General features: G+C 51.0%; 2 protein-coding genes across 10 annotated transcripts in view; one reads left to right on the top strand and one right to left on the bottom strand.

Annotated features, from left to right (window-relative positions):
* The window catches only part of PCDH12 (protocadherin 12), a 48077-nt gene extending 31516 nt beyond the window's left edge, over window positions 1-16561 (top strand). The window contains exon 4 of one of the 4 annotated variants that reach the window (XM_039483112.1): window positions 14601-16561. In XM_039483112.1, coding sequence (XP_039339046.1) covers window positions 14601-14962 — 362 coding nt within the window. In that variant the 3' untranslated portion in view covers window positions 14963-16561. Of the gene's footprint in view, window positions 1-11603; window positions 11822-13242; window positions 13664-14600 lie in introns of those variants that run through there. The other 3 variants (XM_039483114.1, XM_039483115.1, XM_039483113.1) reach the window with 3 other exon arrangements.
* Window positions 16562-18578: 2017 nt separating this feature from the next.
* The window catches only part of DELE1 (DAP3 binding cell death enhancer 1), a 31527-nt gene continuing 22542 nt past the window's right edge, over window positions 18579-27563 (bottom strand). For 2 of the 6 annotated variants that reach the window (XM_039483117.1, XM_039483118.1), the window contains 3 exons: window positions 23887-23979; window positions 20332-20488; window positions 18579-20032 (listed from right to left, as the gene is read on the bottom strand). In XM_039483117.1, coding sequence (XP_039339051.1) covers window positions 19857-20032; window positions 20332-20488; window positions 23887-23979 — 426 coding nt within the window. In that variant the 3' untranslated portion in view covers window positions 18579-19856. Of the gene's footprint in view, window positions 20033-20331; window positions 20489-23886; window positions 24008-24075; window positions 24213-26847; window positions 27202-27563 lie in introns of those variants that run through there. The other 4 variants (XM_039483116.1, XR_005583280.1, XM_039483119.1 and 1 more) reach the window with 4 other exon arrangements.

Here is a 27563-nt window from a genome sequence, read left to right as displayed (position 1 = left end):
CGTAGGCAGGACCGAACCGTTGTCGTGGGAAAAGCATGCAGGTCCCGGATAACGGAGACCATCGCCTGGTGCCGAGGTCGAGGGAGGCAGGCCCTGGCTAAACTGGAGTCCAGGACCGCTCCGATGAACTCCACCCTTTGTGATGGAGTTAAAGAGGACTTCTCGGCATTTATGAGAAGGCCCAGGTACCGAAACAGGGCTAGGATCTCGGCCATTTGACTTGCCACTAGCTGTCGGGATGGCCCGCGAACCAGCCAGTCATCGAGATACAGGTAGACATGCATGCGACGACGGCGGAGGGTGGCGGCAACCACTGCCATGCACTTGGTGAAGACCCTTGGCGCGGTGGAAAGGCCAAAGGGTAGTACCGCAAACTGGTAGTGCGCCTCGTTGACTATGAACCGCAGGTAGCGTCGATGGAGAGGGTAAATCGCGATATGGAAGTACGCGTCCTTCATATCGAGGGCGGCAAACCAGTCTCCCAGATCCAGGGAGGGAATGATGGTCCCCAGGGTGACCATGCGAAACTTGAGCTTGAGCAGGTACCTGTTGAGCTACCGGAGGTCTAGTATAGGTCGGAGACCTCCTTTCGCCTTGGGGATAAGAAAATATCGGGAATAAAATCCCCTGCCCCGCATGTCGTGCGGCACCTCCTCTATAGCACCCAAGCTCAACAGAGTCTCAACCTCTTGCAAGAGGAATTGCTCGTGAGAGGGGTCCCTGAAGAGGGACGGGGAAGGTGGGTGGGAGGGAGGGGGCGAAACAAACTGAAGGCAGTAACCATACTGGACCGTACGAAGTACCCAGCTGTCCGTTGTTATTTGGGACCACACCGGGAGGAAGTGGGAAAGGCGGTTGCAAAATAACGGGGAAGGATCCGGTAAAGAGTCTGATGGGCCGTCCTCGGGCGTCCCATCAAAATGCCTGCTTAGGCCCTTGAGGGGCCTTGGAAGGCGCCTGGGCCTGGTTGCGCCTGTTGCCCGACGGTCTACGGCAGTTTAGGCTGCCTCTGCGACTATTATAAGGCCGTGACCTGGCCTGAGTAAATGGTCGGTATGGCTGCTGCCGGAACGACCTCCGCTGGGTAGCCGGTGTGTGCATACCCAGGGTGCGAATGGCGATTCGACCATCTTTGAGGGTCTGAATCCTTGAGTCCATTTTCTCCGAAAAGAGACCCTGAGTGTCAAAGGGGAGGTCTTGCCGGGTGTACTGCACCTCGGGCGGCAAGGTGGAGGACTGCAACCAGGAGATGCGCCTCATGGTCACTCCCGAGGCCAGAGTTCTGGCTCCTGAGTCCACCGAGTCCAGAGCGGCCTGGATGGAGGACCGGGAGGCTTTCTTGCCCTCCTCAAGGAGGGCCGAGAACTCCTGTCAGGAGGCTGTTGGGATCAGCTCCGAGAACTTGGACAGGGACACCAAAATGTCATAGGTGTAGCGACCAAGGAGAGCCATCTGGTTGGCAATCCAGAGCTGGAGCCACCTGCCGAATAGACCTTCCGGCCCAACAGGTCCATGCGCCTTGCGTCTTTAGATTTTGGCACTGGAGCGGGTTGCCCATGTCTCTCCCGGTCATTGACGGACTGCACCACGAGGGAGTCCGGAGTCGGGTGTATATATAGGTACTCGTAGCCGCTGGGAGGAACCGAGTACCTGCGCTCCACTCCGCGAGCGGTGGGAGGGACGGACGCCGGTGACTGCCAGATGGTAGTGGCATTCTTTTGAATGGTGCAGATAAAGGGTAGGGCCACCCGCAGCGGGGCCTCAGCTCCAAGCACCCTGGTCACCGGGTCGTCATCCTCAGCGACCTCCGCCACGGGGAGGTCAATAGCCTGCGCCACCCTGCGAAGAAGGTCCTGGTGGGCCCGCAAGTCAATCGGAGGGTGGTCCGCTGTAGATGCCCCCTCCATCGCCTCGTCCGTCGAGGAAGACGAGGACAGACCATGGACCACGGCCGCTGGAGGTGGTTCTTCCAGGGGGTGGGAAGCCGACTCGGCCACAGGATGCTCTGCCGTAACAGGTGGCGGTGGGGCCTCACCCGGTGGAGATGGGGGAGGCCTGCTAATCAGGGCCTCCGGCACTTTGCGTTCAGAGCCTGCGGGTCGCGGGGGGAAGGGGAGCCCTTGAGCCTCATGGTAGGCCCAGGGGGCCCAAAATCCCCACTGCTGTGGTCCGTGGTCCTGGCCTTGGGGGTCGGCCCGGAGATCTGTACCGCTGCCCGCCTGAGAGGCGACCGAGGGCTGACGAGAAGGCCACGGGGGGGCAGAGGCGCTCAGGGACTGTGCCGTTGATGCCGCCAGTCTGTCCCTGGACGGTGCCGAGGATCGGTGCTGGTCGTCGCGGTGCCGGGAGCGAGAGCAGGACCATCGACCGTGCAAGTGCCAGGAGGTCGACCGCGATCTCGACCGATGGCGGTAGGAGCGGCTTCATGAGTCGCGGTGCCGGGAACGGTACCGGGAGCCGGACCTCCTGTGGTACCGACGGTCGGGTGACCGGGACCGGGTTTGTCTCCGGGAGTGCGACCGGTACCGCGATACGGAGCAGTACCGGGACTGCGACCGGCACCGAGAAGGGGAGCGGTACCGAGATGGTGATCGGTGCCAAGACCTGGATCGGCGGGATGGTGATCGGTGCCAAGACCTGGATCGGCGTGACGGCGACCGTCTCCGGGATCGGGATCAGGATCTATCCCGTCTGTCAGGGGAAGGGGACCGCATCATAGCAGGCTTGCCCGCTGACTGGACAGCCCGCACAGGCGGTGCCGGGGGCCGGAGGCATGGTGCCTCTGTGAGCTCGATGAGCTCTCTCGCCGACGAGAAGGTCTCGGGCGTTGACGAGAGAGGCAGCTCGACTGCGGTTGGCACCGGGGAGCAGGGAGGTACCGGACTCAACGGCTCTCCGGACGCCGGAGTCGAGGGAACCGTGCACGGCTTGTGCACTACCACAGTCGGTGCCGGAGGTGCCGGCGGTGGCTGGGTGAGCGGTCCCGGTGCAGGAGGCTTAGAGGCCGTCTGCACCATCTTCCGTTTCCTTATCGGAGAGAGGGAATGGTGCCGGGACGCCGGTGCCGGCTGCGGAGGCCTAACAGTCTCGGTACCGGACCGGCTCGGGACCACTGGTGCGCTGCGCGTCGAGGAGGACTTCGGCGCCGCTTGGGTCGACGCGGCCGGGCTAAGTGCCGACTCCATAAGGAGCTGCTTTAAGCGCGAGTCTCTCTCCTTTCTTGTCCGTGGCTTAAACGCCGTGCAAATTGGGCACTTATCTGGCCGATGGGATTCCCCGAGGCAGCGCAGGCAGGAATCGTGCAGGTCCCCAATCGGCATGTGCCACTGGCAAGCCGAACAGGGCTTAAACCCCGGTGCCTTGGGCATGAGCCCGCACCAGTTGTGGAAAAAGAGGGGCGAACCCCCCTAATTCCCCTTACTACACTAACTAACTAAACTATTTAACTAACTTAACTATACTTAACCAACTATGTACACTTATCCAATGGAGAAACACTAGGGTTGTGGAGGTAACGAAGCACTCCACTGTTCCAACTGGCCGTCACGGGCGGTAAGCAGGAACTGAGGAGCGGACGGGCCAGCTGGGGTATATATCCAGCGCTATAGCGGCGCCACTCCAGGGGGCGCCCAGCCGGCCCGCCGGAGTTGCTAGGGTAAAAATGTTCCGAAGAGCCGTGCACGCGCGGCGCGCACACCTAACTGGAATGGATAGGAGCAATCACTCGAAGAAGAACAGCCTCTTTCTGCTGGCAGTTATCACATGACTGACAGGTGCCACACCCTTCTGTCAAGGAGCAGAGTTGTGTATTTATTCTCAGCCAGTAAACATATTCTTGAGCCTATCTAAGACAGTTGTCGATGCCCAGGTGTGAGGCTCATATTTTGTGCATGAAATACTTTGTAATGAGGTGGAAACAAAAGGTGTCTGTCCCTGTGGCTCTGCTTCTACTAGTACTTGGCTTTTGCCTTCTGGCCACCCTACTGGGAGTGCCTGTAGTTGGATGTGCTTTCCATAGCCTCTTTGATTTCCATCAGCTTCACTTTTGAAACTTGGAGATAGGCAGCATGTTAATGGAGTCAGTGCCCTTATCTACCTCCCTCAACTTGCTGATTCTGGTTGTACATGCTCTGTTCAGGTCAGCCAACACCAGTTCATGCTGGACAGCAACTGATCTCTACCTGATAGTGCCAGAGATGCATAAACATGTGCTGCAATCTCTTTAGAGCACTAAGGGCTTGTCTGCACTTAAAAAGCTGCAGCTGCACCACTGCTTTGTGAGAGCTTTTCCCATCAATGTAGCTACTCCACCTTCCTGAGAGGTGGTAGCAATGTTGACGGAAGAAGCCCTCTCATTGACATAGTGCCATCTACACCGGGAGTTAGGTTGGTGTAACTGCATTGCTCGGGGGAGGGAGGATTTCCCACACCCTGAGTGATGTGCTTGTACCGACGTAAGTTGCTAATGTGGACCAGGCCTGAGAAGAGGCTTTACCAAAATTGTCACTAGGGGGCTGTGGTCAGATTGGATGTCCTGATAGAATTGCTTCACTCCAAATACTCCAGCCAGAAGCTATTTTTCTATTTAAATGTATCCCTGTTCTGCTTCTGACAGGGATTTGCTGGCATAAGCAACCAGCTGCTCCTGCAAAAGAGCTACACCCAGTCCTTTCTCTGATGCATGACACTGGAGTGCCAGTGGCTTTACTGACTGGTAGTACAGTACTTCATGACGGGTAGCCATTATCATGTATGACATCATGTCAAATACTTGCTGTTAGGGACTTGCCCAGTCCCAGTCAATCTCCTGCCTTATGAGCTGATGTATGGGTTCTGCTACTGCAGGTGTGAACAGAACTTGGAAAGAAAAGGTATCATTCCTGTGAAGCTCTGTACCCCTTTCACATGCACTGGAGCTGGTGTGTCTCTGCCTCAGTCTTGTTGAGATCTGATTTCAGTCTCTCTGCCTGAGAGCAAATGTGCAATGTATTTCACCTCATGTATTTTCTGGGTTGAGTTTTATGTTCTTGTTCCTGCATCAATGCTGAAAAGCTTGTTTTCTGTTATTCTTGTTCAGCTTCTGTATCCCCTCCCCTTCAGATTGGTCTTTAGTGAAAAACCTGTGTCACTCCACAGTTTCGTTCTGCTTTGGGGAGCAATAGACTCCTAGGCTCGAGGCAGTGGGGAGCTGTTCCCTATTAATAATAGTTTTACTTTCCTGCTGTTGTCATCCTCCTGGATGGCCAGGTCTGCATACATCTTGAACTCCTCCTTCCACCGGGTCCATTACTGGGCTAGGACTGCAAAACCTAGGACTCCAGAGGGACCCCAGACCAATCTCCATGACTCATACTGCCAGCTGCTGCACAGATTCCGTGACTTTCCTTGACTTCTGAAGTGGCTGGTGCTGGCAGAGCCAGACAGCCCCTGGACCAGCAGCAGCAGCAGTTTGGGTATGTGGGAGGGGGCTAAGCGATGGGGCAGGGAGTTGGGTTTGAGGTATGAGGTGGTGCTTAACTGTGGGGGAGGGAATTCCTGGCTCCCACCAGCATGTCCCTGCAGCTCCTAGACAGAGGGACCAGGGGGCTCCGCGTGCTGCCCGCACCCACAGGCATCGCCCCCGCAGCTCCCATTAGCTGTGGTTCCCAGCCAATGGGAGCTGTGCAGCCGGCACTTGTGGCAGGAGCAGGCGCAGAGCCCGTCTGACCGCCCCTCCCCTAGGAGCTGCAGGGACACACCAGTCAGAGCCAGGTAGAGATCCTGCCAGGCCTGCCAACCCCCCCCCTCCCAGCACCAGCTGGGGTCCCAGGCTATGCACTGCTGCCCACCCCCTCCCAGAGTTGCCAACTTTCTACTCGCACAAAACTGAACCCCCTTGCTCCTCCCCATGCCCCACCCCTTCTCCGAGGCCCAGGCCCCCATTTGCTCCACCCCCTCTTCCTCTGTCACTCGTTCTTTCCACCCTCACTCACTCGCTCATTTTCACCAGGCTGGCTCAGGGGACTGGGATGTGGGATGGGGTCAGAGCTGGGGGTGCGGGCTCCGGGGTGGGGCCAGAAATGAGGAGTTCAGAGTGTGGGTTGGGATGTGAGAGGAGGTCAGGGATGAGGGATTTGGGATGCAGGAGGAGGCTCTGGGGTGGAGTCGAGGGTTTTGGAGTATGAGAGGGGACTCTGGGCTCAGGCAGGGGGGTTGGGTGTGGGAGGTGGTATGGGCTCGAGGTGCGGGTTCCAGGGTGGGGCCAGAAATGAAGGGTTCAGGATGTGGGAAGGGCCTCTGGGGAGGACAGGGGGTTGGAGTCCAGGGGGGTGAGGGCTCTAGCTGGAGGTGCAGGCTCTGATGTGGGGCAGGGGATGAAGAATTTCGGGTGCAGGAGGGTGCTCTGGGCTGGGATTGAGGGGTTCAGAGGGTGGAAAGGGGATCAGGGCTGGGGTAGGGGGTTGGGGCCCAGGAGAGGGTATGAGGTGCAGGCTCTGGGTGGCACGTACCTCAAGTATTTCATGCTGGTGAAAATGAGCGAGTGAGTGAGCCCCCTCTGGCTCCTACATGGAGGCATAGCCAGGTGGCTCTGCGCACTGTCCCATCTGCAGGCGCCGCCCCCACAGCTCCCATTGGCCACGGTTCCCAGACAATGGGAGCTGAGGGGGCGGTGCTTGGGGCAAAGGCAGGGTGCGGAGCCCCATGCCTACCCCTACATGTAGGAGCTAGAGGGGGGATAGCTGGTTGCTTCCTGGGACCCGTGGAGGCTAGCAGGGAGCCTGCCAGCCCCACTGCATGGCACCGCCAACTGGACAGTCAACGGCCTGATCAGCAGTGCTGACCGGAGCCCCCAGGATCCATTTTAAACCGGGTGTTCCAATTGAAAACTGGACACCTGGTCATCCTACCCTTCCCCCCAGCACCAGGCCCGTGCCCCCCCACCACCACCCCCACACACAGAGCGGCACCCTGGCCCAGTTTTAGCTAAGGGCATATAGTAAAAGTCATGGACAGGTCATGGGCTGTAAATTTTTGTTTACTGCCGGGGACCTGTCCATGACTTTTACTAAAAATACCCGTGACTAAAACATAATCTTATTCATGATACATGCCTCACTTATTCTTGGAAAGAACAACGTAGGTGGGTAAGCTGTCTGACTCCAGGAGAAGATTCCACCTGCAGCCAGGATTCAGGCACATAATTCTGTGAGGGGGCAGGGCTTAAGCCAACCCCCCTTGGCACTTCACACTGGCTAGTTTAGGTGACTTCCCATTTAGCATGCTGACTATTGTGGATTGCATTGCATAGGGAGCCTGGACTCCTAACTCAGGCTGCGTGGATCCCACTGTTGTTCCAGTGATTTTCTAGGTGCCTGAAAGTTATTCATTGTGACACTCAGCACCACAGCACCCATGGGTGGCAGGTATGAAAGGCAGGGGAAGGCTAAGCCTACCCAAACTGCCAGTGTGGCCCTGCATGGCCCATCCCCCAGGCCTTGCCCATCCACTTTTTGCCTAGATGGAACCCTCCCTCGCGCCCCTCCTCTTCCCCCTTAGGCCCCACCATCAGCCAGGGTAGCATGGAGCTCAGGCAGCTGTGGGGAGCCGCCGCAGACCTTTCACTTGCCCGGGGGAGCTGACAGCAGCCCCTGGCCCATGTCCCCACCTCCCCCCCCCCGGCTCTCCGGTAGCCTGGGGCAGGAAGAGGATTCATGAATCCATGCCGACTTCCCACAGCTGCCTGCATGGCTCTCCCCAACTGTGCCCCAGCCAGCAGGGAGGAGCCTCAGTGCCACAGCCCGGCCATGGTAAGAGTCCCTCCTCTTGCCCCGGGTGGCTGGGGAGCCTGGGGTAAGGGAACACAGGCTGGGGGCTGCTCAGACCCCCCCACAGTGCAGGCAGGTAGAGGGTCCACCACAGCTTCCCGTCTGGCTCTTACCATGGCTGGGCTACAGCTCCTAGCCCCTCAACGCCAGCCAGAACCGGGTCGGGAACAGCTGCATGGGCAGCTGTGGGAAGCCTCAGTCCCTCCACCTGCCCTGGGCACGGAGGCTGAGACATGGAGAGTGGGCTGCTTTTGCTTTGGGCAGGAGCCCCCCCTCCCTCCCCACTTTTGGGCGGGCTCCAGCATGGAGCCCTTGCCCTGCAGCCAGGGACTCCCATCTGTCTGCCCGCCTGGCACTCCAGGGTTTGGGCTGGGGGCCACGCTGCCTGCCCTCCTGCCAGGTGCTCTGGGGCTGGGAAGCCAGGGGCTGGCAGCGGGCAGGCCCCGGGCCCCAGGCAGAAGAGGTGGTCTGGCCAGGGGCTAGCCTCCCCAAGCCCATCCGTCACCCGCCACCCATGACAACACCTAAGACCCTTTATGGACCTGGGTCTAGGTGCCTATCTCTGCCTGCAATTCACAACTGTGAACTGTCTCCTGGAGTTAGGCATCTAAGCCTGATCAGCTATTTTTCATAACAAAAACACAGATTCCCACCCACCTAGTCCATGATAACCAATAGCCCAGCAGTTATGACACTCACCACATCTAGATTAGATCTACAGAATTTCCTTTGTCTTAAAAAAAAAAGTTTCTTCTCAAAGAAAGAAATCTGCTTGGTGTTACAAAATCTCCTTTTGTAAAATCATGGTGTATTTTATCCCAATTATTGACTTTCTCTTTCAAAATTTGTTCCAAGACCTTGTATACAATTGAAGTCAAACTAAAAGACCTGTAGTTTCCTGGATCATTATTTTCCCCTCTCTTAAAAAATGGATACTATATTACCAATTCTCCAATCATAGGGTATGGCTCCCAAGTTTACAGAGGCATTACAAATACTTGCTACGGGCTTGCTATTTCATATGCCAGTTCCTTTAATATTCTTGGATGGAGATCACTTGATGATTACCTGTTCTGTTCATTCCCTCTGGGGCACCTGGCATTGGCCACTGTTGGAAGACAGGATACTGGGCTAGATGACCTTTCGTCTGACCCAGTATGTACGTTCTTATAAAATTAAGTATTTGTTTAGGTGTTGGGCCATGACTAGATTATTTTAATCTCCACCCCATCCTCAGTGTTTAGCAGTCCCCACTACTTCTTTCCTTGATTTATTTTTGTTTATATGGCTAAAGAACCTTTTACTATTGGTTTAAATTTCCTTTGCAAGGTCCAACTCTGCTTGGCTTTTGGCAGTTCTCACTTTCTCCATACACTTTCTGATCTCCAAGAGGTAGCTTTCCTTCTTGACTCAGCCCATCTTCCATTCCTTGTAGGTTTTCTACTTTCTCTCAATAATCTGTTAGAGATGCTTATTCATCCAACTTGGTTTGCAATCCTTTCCTAGAATTTTTTCCCCCTTGCTTGGGATGCAGGCTTTCAGATAGCTTCTGCAACTTTGACTTAAAGCAAATCCAAGCCTCCCCCACATTCAGATCCTTGAGTTGTTCAGTTCAGTCCATTTCCCTAACTGTTTTCCCTAACTGTCCATTCCCTTTGTGTTTTAAAATCTGCCCTTTTGAAATCAAGGACTCTAGTGGCAGACCCATTTCTATTTAGTTTAAACTGAATTAACTCCAGATCACCTGAACCAAGGCTGTCCTCTACAATCAGTTCTTCTATGAGGTCTTCACTAGGTATCAATTCTAAATCTAAACTGGTATCACCTCTTGCTATTCAGTGAGTATTTGGTGAAGAAATCTGCCAACAATCACATCCAGAAATATCTGGGCCCTACCATTATTAGTAGCACTTGTTTTACAATCTATATCTGGGAAATTAAAGTCTCACATAATCACACAATTCCATTCCATTCCTTCTAATTCCTTTACAGTCAACCTCATCACTAATATACAATGTGACGCCACCACTTTTGCCTTTATTTCTGTTTTTCCTGAACAGCCCACATTCTTCAAATACCCGTACTCCTGTCATAACTCGTATTCCACCATGTTTCTGTTATCCCTATAATAATGGGCTTCACTTTCTGCACAAATAGTTTTAGTTCTTCCATTTTGATTCCCAGGCTCCTTACAGACATCTTAGCTGTTTCTGCTTTGCTGTGCCCAAATTCCTCAGCTGATTGGGTAGTCATTTTACTACCAGTATCACCTGCCTGCCTGTTAATGCCAATACTAAGGATACTATCTTTCCTCTTGATGTCCATTCTTCTACCCAGTTGTTCCTCTTTCAAGTGCTATATCCTCTTTTACTTGATTTTCCACTCACTCAATATTAGAATCAGACATAGAGATTACATGAGCATCTCCCAACCAGCTTCCCCAAATTGTGACACACTGGGTCACAATTCAGACCGGTGGAGGATGAAGGGTGTGTCACTCCTGCTCTGCAACCTTGGCTGCCTTGCAATACCTTGCTATAGTAGCTTTCACCTGGGCCACTCACAAACAGCCTTCCAACAGGCAAGTCACACCCTGAGTGTCTGTGTGTAAATGCAGCTTGCCAGCCACATTCTGGATCTCACCAGTCTTGGGGTATGCAAGGGTCACCATGCAGTATAACCAAGTCCTGGATTCCTCCCCCCCAGAAATGCATGTCCTGTACTGCCCAGCCCTCTCCTGGATAGCATAAATATATTAAGTCCATTATTCTTTTAAGGCAGTGGTCTCCAACCTTTTAATGCCCAAGATCACTTTTTCAATCTAAGGACAACCCAGGATCTACCCCACACCTTCCCTGAGGCCCCAACCCACTCACTTTCACCAGGCTGGGGTAGGAGTTCAGGAGAGGGTGCGAGCTATGGGCTGGGGCAAGGGGGTCACAGTGTAGGAGGGGACTCTGGGCTGGAGCAGGGAGTTGGGGTGCAGAAGGGGGTACAGGCTCAGGGAAGAGGGGGTCAGGGCTGGAGCAGAGTGTGGAGGTGCAGGAAGGGGTACAGAGTGCTGGCTCTGGGGGGGCATCAAGGATGGGGCTTGGGGCGCAGGAGGGGGCTCAGAGTTGGGGTGTGGTCTCCCGCTGGGCAGCACTTATCTCCGGCAGCTCCCGGTTGGTGCAGCTTGACTAAGGCAGGCCCCCTGCTTACCCCAGCCCCACGCCACTGCCGGAAGAGGCCAACGCACCCCTGTAGGGAAAGTGGGGCAGGAGGCAAATGGCTCCGTGCGCTGCCCCTCTCTGCAAGTACCACTCCTGCAGCTCCCATTGGCCAGGAGAGCTGCAGGGGCAGTGCTTGCAGGCAGGAGCAGTGTGTGGCAGGAGACCTCTGTCCCCCCGCCCCCAGAGCCATGCTGGCCACTTCCAGGAGTCTGCCTTAGTGGCAGCCATGCTGCACTGATGGAGATCGGTATCAACCGGATGGGGACCATTGTTTTAAGGTAATACTATACCATCATATTACATTAAATAGTTGCCTAGACTCTAAAAAACCTCAATGGCTTAAATAAAACAGTAAAACAAGTTTATTAATTAAAGAGATGTAAGTGTCTATAAGCAATGAGGTATAAAAGCCAGAAATGGTTACAAGAAAAACAGAGACAAAACACTTATTAATATCTACTTAAGAAACTATCTTAGTTGCAAAGCACACTTTCTCAGCACATGCTCCAGCAGATTACTGGTCAAACTCTCAGGTCAGGACCCCTCCCCTCAGAGTCCAACAGCTGTTTCCCTTTTCTCTTCTCAGGTGCAGAGAATGTAATGGGCAGGAAGAGAGAGGGGGATGTATTGGATTGTCTCTCCTTTTCATAATATCAGTTGCCCTCTTGAAAAACATTTCTGGCCAAGACCAAGAGTCTATGTGGCAGGATATTCCCTGCTGTTTTTTTCCCCCACCTGTTGAAACTTCATTTGTTTCTCTCCCTGCTTGATGACTTTGTTTATTGTTTAAATTAAAATTAAGGCAAGCACACATTACTTCCTTTGTTTAGGACAGACCTCACTTCTGCCTGGGCAGGGCTGTGGGATTTGGAACGTGTTAGTAACATCATACAGGGGAATCTTATAACTTCACATACAGTGTTGCCACACATGTTTTACAAGCATAATGACTGACCAGCAAGTTATAAAAGTTTTCAAATGATACTCTACAGGGCATACTTTGTACAAACAGATTACTACAACAGTGTGCAGGGTGTGAAGGACAATCAGTGGATTCTTTCCTGCTCTCATTAGGATCCTCTGCAGCCTCAGGTCCACATCCCATATCTTAACTCCCAGCATACACCACACCCTTCTGTTCCCTAGATCATCTCTGGTGACAGGCCTGTCTTTCTTAGTAGGTAGTCCCTAATCACACAGACCTGCCTCTTCCTGGTGTTGGTGCAATTCTCTGGCCTTCCTCTTCCACTTTTTTCTGGCTGCAAGTCCTCTCATCCTTTGCTCTTACTTGCAGTCTTCTGTCAATCATCCTCTATCCTCCTGTGATTCCAAACTCTGGCTTTCTTATAGGACTAGCCACTCTTCTCTTTTTTGTTGCCCTCCCACCTTTTTTGTTGCCCTCCCACCTTCTGCCTGCTATGCCCATTCTTCATTTTGCAACTCAGCAAACCTGTTCTTCAGCTCTATTTCCCCCTCACTAGGTGGTCTTTTCCTCTGCCTGGTTCTTGCTGTCACATGGTTCCACTGGCCACTTTCCTCATCTAGCAGTTTTCCATTCAGCCTCCTCTCCATCAGCTGCTCAAATCTCCTTTGAAACTCAACCATAGTTTTTACCAGCAGCTCCAAACCTTGGCTCTTCTCTTCCATCAGTTGTCCCAGATAGCACTTCATACAAATGAAGCACCTTTCAGGTACTTGTTCTGGGATACATCCTGCAGCTCTACATCCAGTCATCTTCATTGTCTTTTCCATTCCTTGGCTCACTGATATTGCTGCCCCTGTAGCTGTCATAGCCTTCCCTCCTATAATCCTCTCAAGAAAAAACAGAACACCAAACATTCTCTCCCCCAAACACCCACTCATACTACACTATTTTCAGCTGTTTGCTAACTCCTATACCACTGGCTAGCTACTTGGCTGCCTTTATAGGCCCCCCAATAAGGGAAACCCCACCCCCTAACAGGGCTCTGCTGTGATCAAAGGCTCTGTCTCTCTCATGGCACACAGCCCCCTATCAGCTTCTGCAAACTGAAAACAAATCAGCAAGCAAGCAAAGGTCAACATCTGATCTACACTGGAGGGCAGGCATAAAGTTATAACCCCTCAGGAGAGCCTTGTAGCTGCAAAAGCAGCTATTAAAAGTGAGGGAATTCAGAGATAAAGGTGAAATTAAATATTTGAAAGCATGGAAATTCATGGCCACTGGGTTTGATTTCCTCCTCAAGGTAACCCGACTGAATAACTGGGACAGATTCCTCTCTCTCACCCACCCTAGTGATGTAAATCAGGAGCAACCCCACTGGAGACTGGAGTGACACTGGAGTAAAACCAGGGTAACTGAGAGGAGAATCAGACTGACAGTACCCAAACGACCCTAGTTCTGCCCCAGTATGGAACTAGCTTATCTGCCTCGTTTTTGCACTGGAACATCAAAAGATGAACACTTTTGTATTACCATTTTCTAAATCCATGGGCTCCCTGCCCCAGGATCCTGTGTATTGCACTAGGAATGCAACTGCAGAAAGGGTCTTGCAGAATTGGAGGGAGTAGGAGGAGGGCAATAAGAATGATTAGGAGCTTGGAGAGATTGCCATGGGGGAGAGTGAAAAGGTCAGAAAAGCTTAGTTTAGAGAGCAGATGAGGCGATATGACAGACAGAATAATGAATGATCTGAAGCAAGCACATTGGAAATTGGGAACTCCATTTACCCTCTTACAAGAGCAAAGGAACAGTCAAAATTCTGGCATTTCCTAATATGCAAATGCTTGATTTTGCAACCCTAATATAATTCACTTAACTGGGTTTCATAAGCCATTTGCTGGGTTTTAGGGGTTTTTATTTAAAAAAAAATTAAAATATCATTTTATGGGTCACTCTTCACCGTGCTGTGCCTTTAGCAGGGTTTGAACTCTAGATTTCCATGCTCCACCTTTAACAACTTTGCTGGCAGCAAGAGTAGGCTGCTATCCTGTGTGGACCAGCCACTGGCAGGGGGCACATCATACCGTGGATTACATGAGAACATAGCCAAACCAGAAATTTGGCTGTTTCTTTTTAACAGGCAACCTGGCTAAGTAGATGAATCTGAGCCACCATTTTAGAAAGAACTTTCCTAGGGAACTGCTGACTGTAAAAGGGCTGTGTGGGGCACACAATTATTACAGTGATGCCACCTCCTGCCATTTTAGAATGACTTTTATGCTATTTAGTGTTTTCCTTAAAGCTCCCAGATGCTGGAGCCATGTGATGACACCAGAATCTCACCTCTGATTGAATAAATGCTAAATATAGGCCCTTGTGGTTGTGAAATAAAGTCTGAAATGTGATCACTAAAAACTCCAAACTACCAAGGCAAAGAGGCCCCACATTTATTTTATTTTAAAATCTCATTACTTTTAAGCCACTTCCATTTTTGGGCTGGCTGACTCACAAGGTTTGAAAGCCTGGAGTCAGGAATGCTCCCCCTGCCCTTCTCCCAGCTGGTCCAGGGCACTTTCCTCAGTCTTTTCTTTCTTCTTCCATGGACTGCTCAGCCCCAGCTCTCACCATCCCTGTTTCTTTTTGGTGCATTGCTCCCTGCAGGGCTGGCCCTGGAGAGGTTGACGGCAGACCCTGCATGGATGGCTCGGCTCTCCCTGTCCCTCACCAGCAGCTACAAGGACAATGTTTTCTCCCCTGCTTCTCTGCACTCTTCTCAGGACCAGGAAGATGCAGGGCAGGATAAACCAAGAACCTTTGAGACATTTGGCAAAGTTACTGGATCTGACCCAAATGCAGCCAGGACGAGACTGGCCAGCACTTTCCTCTCCGAGATGAGCACCCTATTTGAAATGATCTTATCCCAGAAAGCACAGGCCCATTCAGCAACGGCCTCAGGATTCCTGCAGCAGCTCTCTGCGCATAGCAAGCCCTTTGGGATGGACGGCGATGCTCCTGCTGTGTAGGTCATATGGGAAGGCTGACGGCTGCAGCAGACACATGTGCAGAACTAATGCTCTTTGCAAATGGAAATAGCAACTGACGGTGGTGAACAGTTCCAGCGTGAACCACACCTCAGTAGAGATTGTCATAGATGCAGCTGCCCTCCTGCTTCCCTTATCTGATCCCACCTCCCCCAAATCCCCTTCCATCTCTTGGCTCCTTCCAAAGGAGTTCCTATTCTCCAACCCCATATCCCAGCTCTGCTTCCCTGCCCTTGGCCCGACACCAGGCCCATCTCTCTGCCCATGAACAGCCTAGCACTCAGCCTCTCCTTCCCACCCACAGCCTGGCACCAGCCCCACCTCTAAGCCCATAGCCCAACACCCAGCCACTCCTCCATACCCACAGTCCAGTCTCTCTGCACACACCTCCCCATCCACAGCCTGGTACCTGGTCCCTCTTCCCCATCCATGCCCAGCCCTGCATCTCTGCCCATAGCTCATCTCCCTGCCCCAACACCCCAGCCCAGTGTCTGGTCCCACCTCCCACCTGACAGTCTGGCATCTGGACCCACCTGCCCTGCCCATAGCCCATCTCTCCCTCTCCACCCATGGCCCAGCTCCTGGTCCTTCCTCTCCATCTATGGCCCAGCTACAGGTCCCATTTCCCATCCATCACGTCTCCTCCTTTCTGCCCATGGTCTATCCCCCAGCCCCATCTCTCCACCCATTACTTGAGCACCTCCTTCCTGCTCATGACCTGCCCCCACCTCCCATCCATTTGCCTCAGGCCCAGCAATTCCTCTTTCCTCCCTTGCTAACATGGGAGGGTAACTTAGGAGAGCATTTACCATACTGCAATCTGCCCTACATCCCAGCTGGACCTGGGCTTTCACTTCTGGTAGCAGGAGGACATGAAAATTGTGCAACAAACCCTATAGCAAGTGCAGTAGACACTGCAGTTACTGAAGCCACCTGGTGTCTGACAGGCAGTGACACTCTTGCAGGGGCCATAATTCAGCAAGGCCCTTTTCTCCGAGTCTGGGTAGGGCAGAGTGGATTGTGCTAGAGAAACAATGAACAGAACTCACTCAATCACATGCAAACTTCATTCTGAGACCCAAATTCAGCAATCCTGAGCTCACAGACAAGACCCCAGCTGCAGAATTCACATTGCCGCAGAATCAAACTCCAGGATCTTCAATTTTATTTAAAATTAAAATATTTTAAGCCTTTGTGGTTGTGACAAAAGCCTCATAAATGTGATCAAGTGTAACCGATACAGTAATGCCTGCCTGAGTCTTCAGAGAGACTGAAAGTACAGCTTGGAGAGGTGAGACCTGTCTTGTTCCTCTCTCTCAGACTTCACAGGCTCTATGATTCCACAGCTGTGGACTAACACATTTTGCCAAAATGCCTCAGAATTCAGTATTTTTCTCCCACATCCCCCATGGTGCTGCACCAGATGACTGACACTGTGGTTTCTGTATCCCTGCCTGGCTGGGGACTGCCCACAACTGCCTCATGTTCCCCAGCTTTCCCACAGAGGCAGGAGCCAGGCTGCAGTGTATCAGGGTCCAGCGTGTAGCCAGGGGGTGGGGGAGCAAGAAGCCCAGCTAGATAGAAGCCCAGCCTGGAGATCAGCTGACCAGTAACGAGGAAGGGAGCAGAGCAGAGGACCCTGGAAAGCACAATGGAAACCCAGCTGTAAAAATACTCACAAGCCTCACCCCAGTGACCATCTTCAATTTGGCACTAAGGGGGGGGGTGTATGTGGAGGGGGGTGAGCCACAGGGATGTCTCTGTGGAGGGGGTGAAGCCATGGGGGGTGACCCATAGGGGTATGGGAGGGCAGCTGAGCCATAGGGTGTAAGGAAGGGTGGATGGTGAGCTTTAGAATTGTGCATGTGCATTTGTGAGAACTAGAACATGGGGGGAAGAGAGGGAGCTAAGTCTTGGGGGCATGTATTTATGGTGTGGGGTGAGCCATATGCCATAGGGCTGTGGGGAGAGTGAATGAGCCCTGGGTAGGAGTGGCTTCCTTGCAGATCAAGTGCCACCAGAACTGATCTCTGGTCTGGCTGGATATTCACAGTTTGTCCATCACTGGCAGTCTTATCACACCACTGAAGCTTTTGGCACTCATGTGATCACCAGCCAGTTCATGGCATTCCTTGGTACATGTGCTTGAGAATTCATTGATCTTCCATCCTGACATGACCATGCCAAGATAACTGTCAAAACCAAACCCTTGCCCATTTCTGATCCTGTCCTGCCTTAAATAAGGAGCAGTTGATGATGATGACGACAAGAATTGAAAACGTCAGTCCATGCTCTTCAGCCTTCCTCAGCGCCCATGTTTCATTCCATACAATAAAATTGGTATAACCATAGTTCTATAGACCTACAGCTTTGTGGTAAACTTATGTCCCAACATCTCCACAAAGGTCACATGAAGGGCCCAAAACATGGCAGTAGCTTCTGCTGTATGAGTGTCCACGTCTTATGAGCATCCTCCAGCACTGACACTACCCAAATATTTGACAGTTGTCACCTGCTCAATGTTCCACCAGACAGGTTAATACTGAGGTGATTGTAATCTGGAGCTGGAGGCAGCTTGTTGGCAATAGCCACAGGCCTAGTTAAGGCTAAGCAGCACTTTCTGTTTAGATGTACTGATAGCTCCACTTTAGTGTCTCTCGTTACAAATTTTGAGGTGAGCTCTCCAAAACAACTGCATTTCTGGCTCCCCTTTATGTAATGGCATTTCCCCAGAGCTGGCAAAGATCTAGCAGTACTAGCACAGGGCCAAAATTGTCTAGTGAATGCCCACACCTGCCCTGCCCTCTCACTACCTTTCCCACCTGCACAGCAGTTACAAAACTTTGCTGTGTGTGTGTGTGCACAGCAACCCACAGCAGGAATAGACACTGTGGGGTGAAGGGTCCATTTAAAGGAGCAAAAATGAAAAGACATTATGGGGAGTGGAACTTGCTCCCAACTGCCCATTCCCTTGAGAGTGCCTTCTACATGGCTGGCACAGGTGATGGAGCAATGCATCCAAAAAGTCTCTAGCACTTGGAGTTCTCAAAAAAAACAGGAGTACTTGTGGCACCTTAAAGACTAACAAATGTATTTAAGCATGAGCTTTCGTGAGCTACAGCTCACTTCTTCGGATGCATTTATATGCTTAAATAAATTTGTTAGTCTTTAAGGTGCCACAAGAACTCCTGTTTTTTTTGCGGATACAGACTAACACGGCTGCTACTCTGAAACTTGGAGTTTTGTAATTTTTCAAAAATCAAATCCTAACACTGGACTCTCTAAAATACTTTAAGAAAAGTCCAAAGATCCTTGGAAGCAAAAAACTGACCTGAAGGATGGGGCTCATTATTTGCTGCTTGCATCATCTTATTATTAGTTACACCACTAATTCTTCACTACTTGCTGATTGCTGAAAACAAAATTATTTTTCCTCAGCAACCAAATGACTGTGAGGCAAATTCTGGCCCAGCCACAGGCCTGAACTCCTCTGCAAGCTACAGGGGACGTGCTTGTGGCTATGGGGGAGCTCAGCACTGGAGGGCTTGTTATCATCTCAGACTGTAGGCATCCCACAAACACAGCGAACAACCTCCTATTTGCATGTAGCCACTGGATTTATTTGTAGACGACAATAAACTAGTGAATTAAAGAGGGGATTAATTCCATTCCCCTAGCTTAGCCTTGCTATGCTTCATTCCTCCCCGCTGCACGGTGAGTTCTATAACAAAGGAAGGGGGTGGGTGCAGCTCCCGCTTCCTCCCCCCGCCCACAGCAGGGAGATGATGCTCAGGAGCAGCCCTGGTTATTATGAGAGTAGGGAAATCCGTTGGAGGGATTTCCTGCCAGTTGCATCCTGCCTCACAAAGGAAGAGCAAGTAAACTGAGTGGCCTTGAATGCAAGGCCACAGGCTCTGGGAACAGAGGGGGAGCCTATACCCTACAGTTGCAGAATGGAGGCTGGAATTGAGAACAGGTGCCAGGGGACAGCTGCTGTTGTGAGGCCAGGTCTACACGCACAGATGCACCAGTTTGACTACAGGGAGAATTTGCTACTGAATTAAAACAGTGCAATTTGTGTGTAGATACTCTTAACACAGATTAAACCCTGCTTGTATCGGTTTTAGCTTGTGCGGGTACATGTCCAGGTGCAGGCAGAGATAAGCATCTGTTTGACTTAATCAGCTTTTAACTGATTTAATTAAACTGCTGCAACTTGTGTGTGCAGAGCCACTATGTGACCTGCAGCCCTGGTGGCAAGTCATGACATGGTGCCAGACAGTACAGGTAGGGGATGGACCAAAGAGCCAAGTGCAGCTCCTACGTGGAGCAGAGCATTGGTGTTCAGAGGAAGAGCCTCCAGCAAGGCCTTCAGGCCAGCAGAGACAGTGAGGCGCTGGTCCAGTTCACAAAGCATGGGGGCTGAGCTGGGTTGGGCTGTGTGAATGCATATGGTTAGGCCCCTGGGCCAAGGCAGAGTGGAGGAGCTGGGGCCCGGGGTTGGCTGGGGCAGTGTGAAATTAGGCCAGGTAGTGCAGAGTAGTATCAATAGGGCACAGGGAGACTGCTCTGGAAGCACCTGTATCATTCCTGTTCCATTAGAGAACTTGCACTGCCCCCTCCTCTCCAAACACCATCGCCTACCCCCATACGCCATCACCCCGCCCCCTCCACACTGCTGCCTCTCCCCAAGGGCTGGTGGAGTTACGGGAGGACGATACTGCTCCTCTTGGGCATGATTTCCACAGGAAGGGATTGATTCCATTTGTACCTACTAGCCAAGTGCTATCCCCTGAGAATAGGGCACTGGCTGTGGCTCCAGGCAGGAAGAATCCGATAGACTTGCCGTGTGTTCTGGGGCTGGATTCCATCTCAGTCAGCTGACGTCAGCCCCCGCCAGACTGCCTGTGCTCCAGGCGTGGGGCAGGGGTAAAGCACGACATCCCATTGGAGGGGCCTGGCGCTGCTCTGCTAGTTGCTCCAGGACCCAGAGGCAGGGGCTGGAGGAGAACGCTCTCATTCCAGAAGGAGCTGGATGGCTGCTCTCTGCGACTATCAAGCCCACAAAGAGAAGACGTTACTGAAACTCTCGGGTTGCAGGTGACCAATCCCACCATTCAGCATCCTCAACAACCAACCAGTGAGCACAGGGCAGGGTGGAGAACAAGAGGAGAGACCCTTACTGCAGCAACATCAAAAGCTGCGGTGTCTCCCCTCATGGCCTCTGGTGACAGGGGCTTCCCCCCTAATGGGGTCCCAGCCTCTGGTGACAGGAGCTTCCCCCCCACACGGGAGTGCTGCCCAAGCCTTTGGCATGTCCCTTTTGCCCTGAACCTCTGATGCTGTAGTACCTGCCATCTCCTGCTCAACAACTTGCACTCTCTCCTGAGCATGTCTGTTTCCTGCAGCAGCCGAGTGCTGGTAATGCTCCATTGCTTCTGTGAAGTTCTGTTGTACTCCAAGGCCCTTCTCATAGCAAACACCAACATGATACCTGCTTTGGGAATCCTAGATGTAAATATACACACAGCAGTCAGGGAGGAGGGGGCGGGGGTCAGGCTATTCAATTCAATTGATATGACATACATCTTTGGCAAATACAAAAAGAAAAAAACATTCACAATCTAAAAACACCAATATCCATATAATACAATAACATGTCAATCAGAACTTAAAAAACCTCTCTTCTCCAAGACAATGCTAAAAGGGCAAAAATTGCCACCGATTTCATTACTACCAGGGATTGAGAAAATACTAAAAACATTATCTTCTGAGATGGTGATAAAAATTATTTATTATACAAAAGAGGTAAAATCCAGCATGCTTTCAAAAGCTGGAAAATTCTACAGTGCAAAAGATAATGAGGTAAATCTTCCAACACTCCAGATTTACATGGGCAAAAACACAGACAAAGGGACTTTTCTGTATTTACCTTTAAGGACAGCAGTTTCCATGGTGTGAGATCTTTACTGAATATATGCCTTACGTAAGTGAGGATTTGATAATTCATTCAAATATGGTTAAAAAGCATGGACTGTCTTCAAAATAGAAAACCAAAAGGCAAACTAAGACTCATGACTCATACTAGATCATCTTGTTGGGTAATATCTGTCACTCTCTTGTTGAGCATATACTCTCCCGCATCCATCCATCCATATATGATCATGTTGATTAAAAGATAGCAATAATAACTGAGTGTGACAGGGTGGACTAGGCCCAGAGGCCCCCCTGCTAGAGGCTTCAGGGTCCTGCCACATCCATCCCAGGAAAGGAGTAGTAGAGAGGCCCTCCAAACGGGCTAGAGGGACAGTGCAGGAAGCAGCCAATGAAAGAGGCTGCAGGGAGCAGCCAATCGGGGCCCAAGAGGGCCATATAAAAGGAGCTCCATAGCCAGCGACAGGCACTTCTTTGCTGGAGCTAGATGAGTGCAGATGGCACTCCTGGCTGGCTAAAGGGAACTGCAGCACCACAGACAGCTCAGTGCTGGCAGGGACCTGGGGAGCAAGGAAGAGCATTGGCTGGCTGCTGGGCCTGAATGTAAAAGAGCCCTGAGCTAAGGGTGAAGCTTTGGTAAAGGCTGGGGCCATGCGGAAGTGGCCCAGGGAATTGAAAGCAACATTGCCATGTCCGTTTAACTATGTGTGGCTGCTATTCTTAGGGTCCCTGGGCTGGGACCCAGAGTAATGGGTGGACCCAGGTCCCCCCGCCCCTGACAGGCCACTGGGAAATTGGCCTACAATCCTCAGAAGGGGAAAAGAACTACTTAGTGGCCTGGCTGGAGAGCTGGGGCCAGAATAGATCAAGAGAGTGAAACCATTGCCTCCAGGGATGAAGCCCTGGGGGTACAGCCCAATACCAGGGCTGGGACTGGTTTAAAGACTGCAGACACACCCAACCAGAAGGGGTGCTCATGAGAGGTGGGTGCCACGCTGTTACAGTGAGTAACAGAAAACCACAACCTAGCTATAATAAATTGGAAGGTCTTATACCATGGAAATATGGAGTATACAAATTATTCCTCAATTTCCTGGAGGAACAAAGATAGGGCAATCTATAATCTGGAAGAGTACAGACTTTTGCCCAAAATTTAAGAAAAGCAATATAAGATCTATTACAGGATCAGATTACATGAAAGGGGAACTGACAACCTTTAATAAACACAAGAGAGTACAAGTCTTGAGGCTTCTTTTTGTTCCTCTATCATTCACCCTGGCTCTCCTAGATTGCTACTTACTCCTCTGAGCATCTCTTGAGAAAGAATTTCTGTCAGACACCTCCAGTCTGTTCCTTTTATCATACCTTGCTAAACAATTTGATTGCGCCCCCCAACTTCTAGGCCTATGCTGAAGGAACAAACCAAACATCTGGCTCAAGCAAACATTCAGATTGCATAAGAAAGCACCCAGAAATTGGGATACCAGAGCTAAGGGGGCATGTGCAGCCCTATGTATGTCCCCTTGTCCATAAGCACAGCAATCATTAACGCATGGTCACACACAAAGGGTGCTTGTCCCACAGGACACCTTGCCTCCTGCACAGAGGACACACTGAATTGTGAAGATTTACAAAGTCCTGTAAAACTGTAGTGAGTGGCAACTCACAAGCAGCCCACAGCTCTGACTCAGCAGCCACAGCTCCCCATTGGCAACCTAAGCACTATAGCTTGTGTGCCTGTCACACAATGGACAACCATACTATTGCTCAGTCAAGCCTAAAAGAGGATTGTGAGGAACTTCAGGAGATCAAATAAAGCTAAGCAAATAAGTAACACATAGGGACAATCTGAATTACCCAGATCCCAGACTTACTGACTGGCTCTAAATAAACTGTAATCTCTTGAGTAAAAGACCTGGGGGTGTCACTGTGAACAGCTCATTAAAACCACACCTAAATCAGCACTATTCTGGATAGATATGCAGCTCTGGGCAGCCCATCCCAGAGATCTCGAAGGAAGAGAGGGGGCCTAGAGATGGGCCCTGCAGAGAGGGGTTGGAAAAAGTAGGGTTGCTTAGTACTGGGACAGTAAGAAGTAAGAATGGACAGGACAGAGAGACATACAGAAGAACCAGTGCGCTAGAGATGATCCCTAGGGCTCTATTTATCCTCTCCTAATGGAAGAACAAAGGGATATTTAATGGGTACGTCTATGCTGCAGCTGAACACCCACGGCTGGACTGGGTCAGCTGACTTGGGCTCTCAGGCTCAGACTATGGGGCTGTTTAATTGCAGTATAGATGTTCAGGCTCAGGCTGGAGCCTAGGCTTGGGACTCTGCGATGAGGAAGGGGCTGTCACTCCCAGTGTGAGATGGGTGGGGCTCCAGCTGTGTGTGCCCCATACTGCCCCACTTTAGTGGGTGGAAGTGCTCCAGGTGAGGACACACACCACTGACAGAAGGAGCACGTGTGGGCACGAACCACTGCTTTAATTACTGTGGTGGCTGTATTTTGACTTAATTTTGTAGTGTAGACATCCCAGAGACATTGTTTTTATGGTTCATTACAACAGTTGGTAACACACCCTTCTGCCGGCTAACCCTTAACTGCCCACTTAATTTTAAGTGGTCTCCTACAGCATGTATGAACCACTTACACTTAACAATCTGTCCCATCTTGTATTTAGCTTGGACACTCTGGTTACCTTCTCCTTATCTGAAGAAGAGCTCTGTGATGCTCAAAAGCTGGTCCCTTCTACCAACAGAAGGTAGTCCAATAAAAGATATTACCTCACCCATCTCGTCTTTCTAATATCCTGGGACCAACACAGCTACAAAAACACTGCAAACATTTAGAGAGAGAATCTCACTTCCAGCAATCCTGGCTCCTGGCCTTTGAGCTCAATTGAGAAGACCCAGCGAGCCCAGGACCTTAGCAATTATTGCCTTCTGCAGGCACAGAAAGCACTTACCCCATTCTTGGCCGCCAGCCACAGGTATTTCAGAGCCCTCTGCTTTGCAGACTGCAGCCCCTTCATGTAGAGCACCCCAAGGTAGGCCTGTGCCTGCAGCAAAACCACACAGCACAAATCACTAGGGATTATCTGTCTTTATTATAGATCATGCCCATCCCCATGGTATCTGTGTGCCTAGTGACTCACTCCCTGTGGGGTGTCAAACCATGGTCTCCAGTGCCACAGGCAAGATGTTCACCAGCAGACTGGAGGGAAGAACATCCTCCCTGCTGCACAGCCCATGGAAGGGGAAGAGGTTGTCCCGAGAGGATAAACCTGGGTCTCTGTCATGGAAAAAATGAGGAAGCCATAAGTGTATAAAAAAAAGGCAAAAGGCTCCGAAGCAGGATGCTTGGAGGTAAATACCCTATACTTTGCAATAAAACCACTGCACTAACACTAACACCCAGGTTATGCTCTCATACTCACTGCCCTAGGCAAACAGAGCCACATGTGTGCATGACAATGGAGATATCCTGACCACGAGCTGTTACCCCAAATCCTACAGACTGTCACTCATACAGTAGCTGTGCGTGTTTGAACACCGCCAGCATGGAGTGCTCCACACAACGCACAAGCTCTGAACTTTCTGGGAAGCAGTGTCCCTGGGGCTGGCATATACTGTTCCTATATACTGCCATGTCCTCTCCCATCTGAAGGAGAGTCCCAAATACAATTCGGTGCCTGCCATAGAATCACCACTTTGGTAAAACTCCAAACTAGTAGAAAAGGAGGGAAGGGAGCATAGATCCATGCAGGTGAGTCATGTCAGAGAACCACAATTACTGGGTAAGTGACTGTTCTTCCTTCAAGCATGAGGCGAGGCGAGGCGAGGTTTAGGAGTCTCAGTTGAGAGTTAAGATTGCAGGTTGGTTTAGGTCCTAGAGGCTAAATCTGGTGAACTTGGCCAGGGGCATGTGTGGCTGGAACTCCAGATAATAACCTTGCATGACTCAGAAGAGGACGCATTTCGAAAGCATGCTGTCTGGTGGCATGTGCTCTTTTTCTAGTACTGGGATCCTAGCTACTTCTTAGCAAGAGAGTGCACAATGTAATCACCCTGGAAGGAGTCTGTGTGGAACTTTACTGACCCCTTGTACTATTCCCAGGCGCTACAATAATCCAAGTTATTTATGAAACCCCTTCATCCTGTTCAGACTGTTGGTATGTCTGCACTAGCGACTGTACATGTGTACATGCACTTGGTTGTGCCATAACCCTATTGTCCACACCTAAACCTCACAATCACGTCTGAAGGCGAGTAAAAGGCAAGTATAAGGCTAGCACCATTGAGGGCCGTGGGCAAGCTCCATGACTGCCAGTTTGCAGTATGGACAAGGGTAAAAGTCCTCCACCTCCATTCCCACAATGAACTGAACTCTTTTCTTCTTGACCCTTACCCAATCTATAAAGGTCCCCGTTTTCACCAGTAGTAGTGAGCTGCACTAACCACATCAGAACAGCTTCCTGGTGCACTTTACAGATCAATCCAGGTGAAACTGGATCCTGCTCCAAGAGCAGCCACTTGGTCCAACAACCACACCTGGATGTCAACCAACATGTGGTTGGAGTACACCATCTTCCACAATGTCACCTGGAGTGGCAGGAACATGCACTGTACCAGGAAACGTCATGGAAGTAAGACCAGGCAGGCATTCAGCAGACTCCGGTCTAGTGCCTGGAACGTATCAAGCTTTTGAGTTCAAATGCAAGAGGGCTAAAGACTAGAACAATCATTCCAGGAGGGTTTGCTGTTCATGCCCCTTCTACAAGGAGCTTGTCCGGATGCTGTCATGGGCTCCTAGTACAGAGTTTGGAGTGGCTCACAATCCTCTCCTCAATCTCCCCAGCCTCCTTGTCTGTCAGGATGCTGATGAGGGCAAGTGCAAGGAAGCAGCAGGGACCATGGAGGATGTCCTGGAAGACCCAGCAGATGAGGAGCATGTTGTTTTGCGCCCTACCTGGATGAGCCAGTTAAGAAAGTCCCCCAATCAACCCGAAGATAACCCTGCATGGCAGCAGGAACCAGAACCCCATACAACAGCCTTCCACCCTCTTCATGAATCTCCCCTCTTACTCCACTGCTGCAATCCTGATTTTAAGATCAAAGGCATTTGCAGTATGTGCACTGACTTTTCCTCCATGGATACTATGCCATGCATTACTACATCTGCAAGTTTGAAACTGTCATGCTGAAATCATGGCACTGTCATGCCCTGGCCTCTCACAAAAAACTTCCAACTTTCTCTCCTCCATCCAGGCCACCCCACCCTGACAGTTATCAATCAATGATTTTACTCATTTCTGATAAATCACTATTATGCATTTGGCTACAAGTATTTCTTAAAAAGAGATTATTAAGGAAAAACACTGCTCCTGTGTCTGTGTGTTTCTCAGCCAGTGGTCAGGTTGCAATGGTCCCAGCGCTGAGAAGACTGGGAGATGGGAGTGGGTGGGTTACACAGCTCCTGACTGGGGAAGGGAAAGTTGTAGAAAACTTATAGTTGGTTGTCTAAAGTTAGACACAGCTGTCTTTTGTCCCCTGGGAGATTACACAGTTTCAGTGCTTCTCCCACCCCACTGATCTTACTGCCCCTTTACAAGTAGGAGACAAGCAGAACAGGGCCGGAGAGTTAGGTTCGAGAAAGAAGGGGACAGAACACAGTTGTAGAAAACTTTTGTTACCTAGGGAGGTGGTGGAATCTCCTTCCTTGGAGGTTTTTAAGGCCCGGTTTGACAAAGCCCTGACTGGGATGATTTAGTTGGTATTATAAGTGAGATTAATGCAGGCAGCAACTTAAAAGCATTTAATAAAGTCTGAAAACTAAACACATTCTTATAATTCTAATACCTATTTTAACAGTATCAAACACACAGGTGGAGCCAAACTGGTTCCAGCTATATATTGATCACTGTTCAGTTGAGACCTACAGGCCTTGGCACAGGCTGATGCCTGGTCCGCCAGCATCACAGTGCTGATTTGAAACACCAGGGAACCAAAGTGACTGGGGCTTTAGGAAAAATACAGGTAGGTTGATGGACTGATTGGTAGAAACTGGAGGACACCTTTGATGGATTTTAGGGTGTGGACATAGGTACCACCTTGTCCTTAGAGGGCACCGCATCGGTTGGGTGAACCAGTAGTGCCTGTATCTCAGACTTTCCAGGCCAATGTGATTTCCAGAAGGAATTCAGTCTTCCGTGAGAAATGATGATCACCCCAGTCATTGTCAGGGTGACTGTCACATTGATGTCCCAGTATGGAGGTGGTTCCTGAAGAAGTCAGAATGTTATAACTGTAGGTGAGAGGACATGGTAAAGTACTGTCTGGTGGGTGGAAGGCTGAAATCTCAGTGGGTCAAGCAGCATCTGGCTCAGACTCAGGGCAGGATGCAGAATCTGGCTTTACCCATGAGACAGCAGATCCAGGTTGGACCAAAGAATCCAGTGGCAGGTCCAGCAGGTTGGAAAAGTCCATATTGGAAAGAGACCAGCACCGTGGCCTGGTCCACTTGCCTGGCAACGAGGCCTGGGGGCTGCCTGGTTTCAGTCCAGGAGGAGTGGATCTGCTAGAGACCCAGGGCTGTTTCTGCCCCAGGAGCAGAGCTGGCTGCAGGTGGCATTCTGTGCTATTG

This window comes from Mauremys reevesii, linkage group 8, assembly GCF_016161935.1.
Source record: "Mauremys reevesii isolate NIE-2019 linkage group 8, ASM1616193v1, whole genome shotgun sequence".
NCBI lineage: Eukaryota > Metazoa > Chordata > Testudines > Geoemydidae > Mauremys > Mauremys reevesii.
This window is presented reverse-complemented; position numbering and strand designations above follow the sequence as displayed.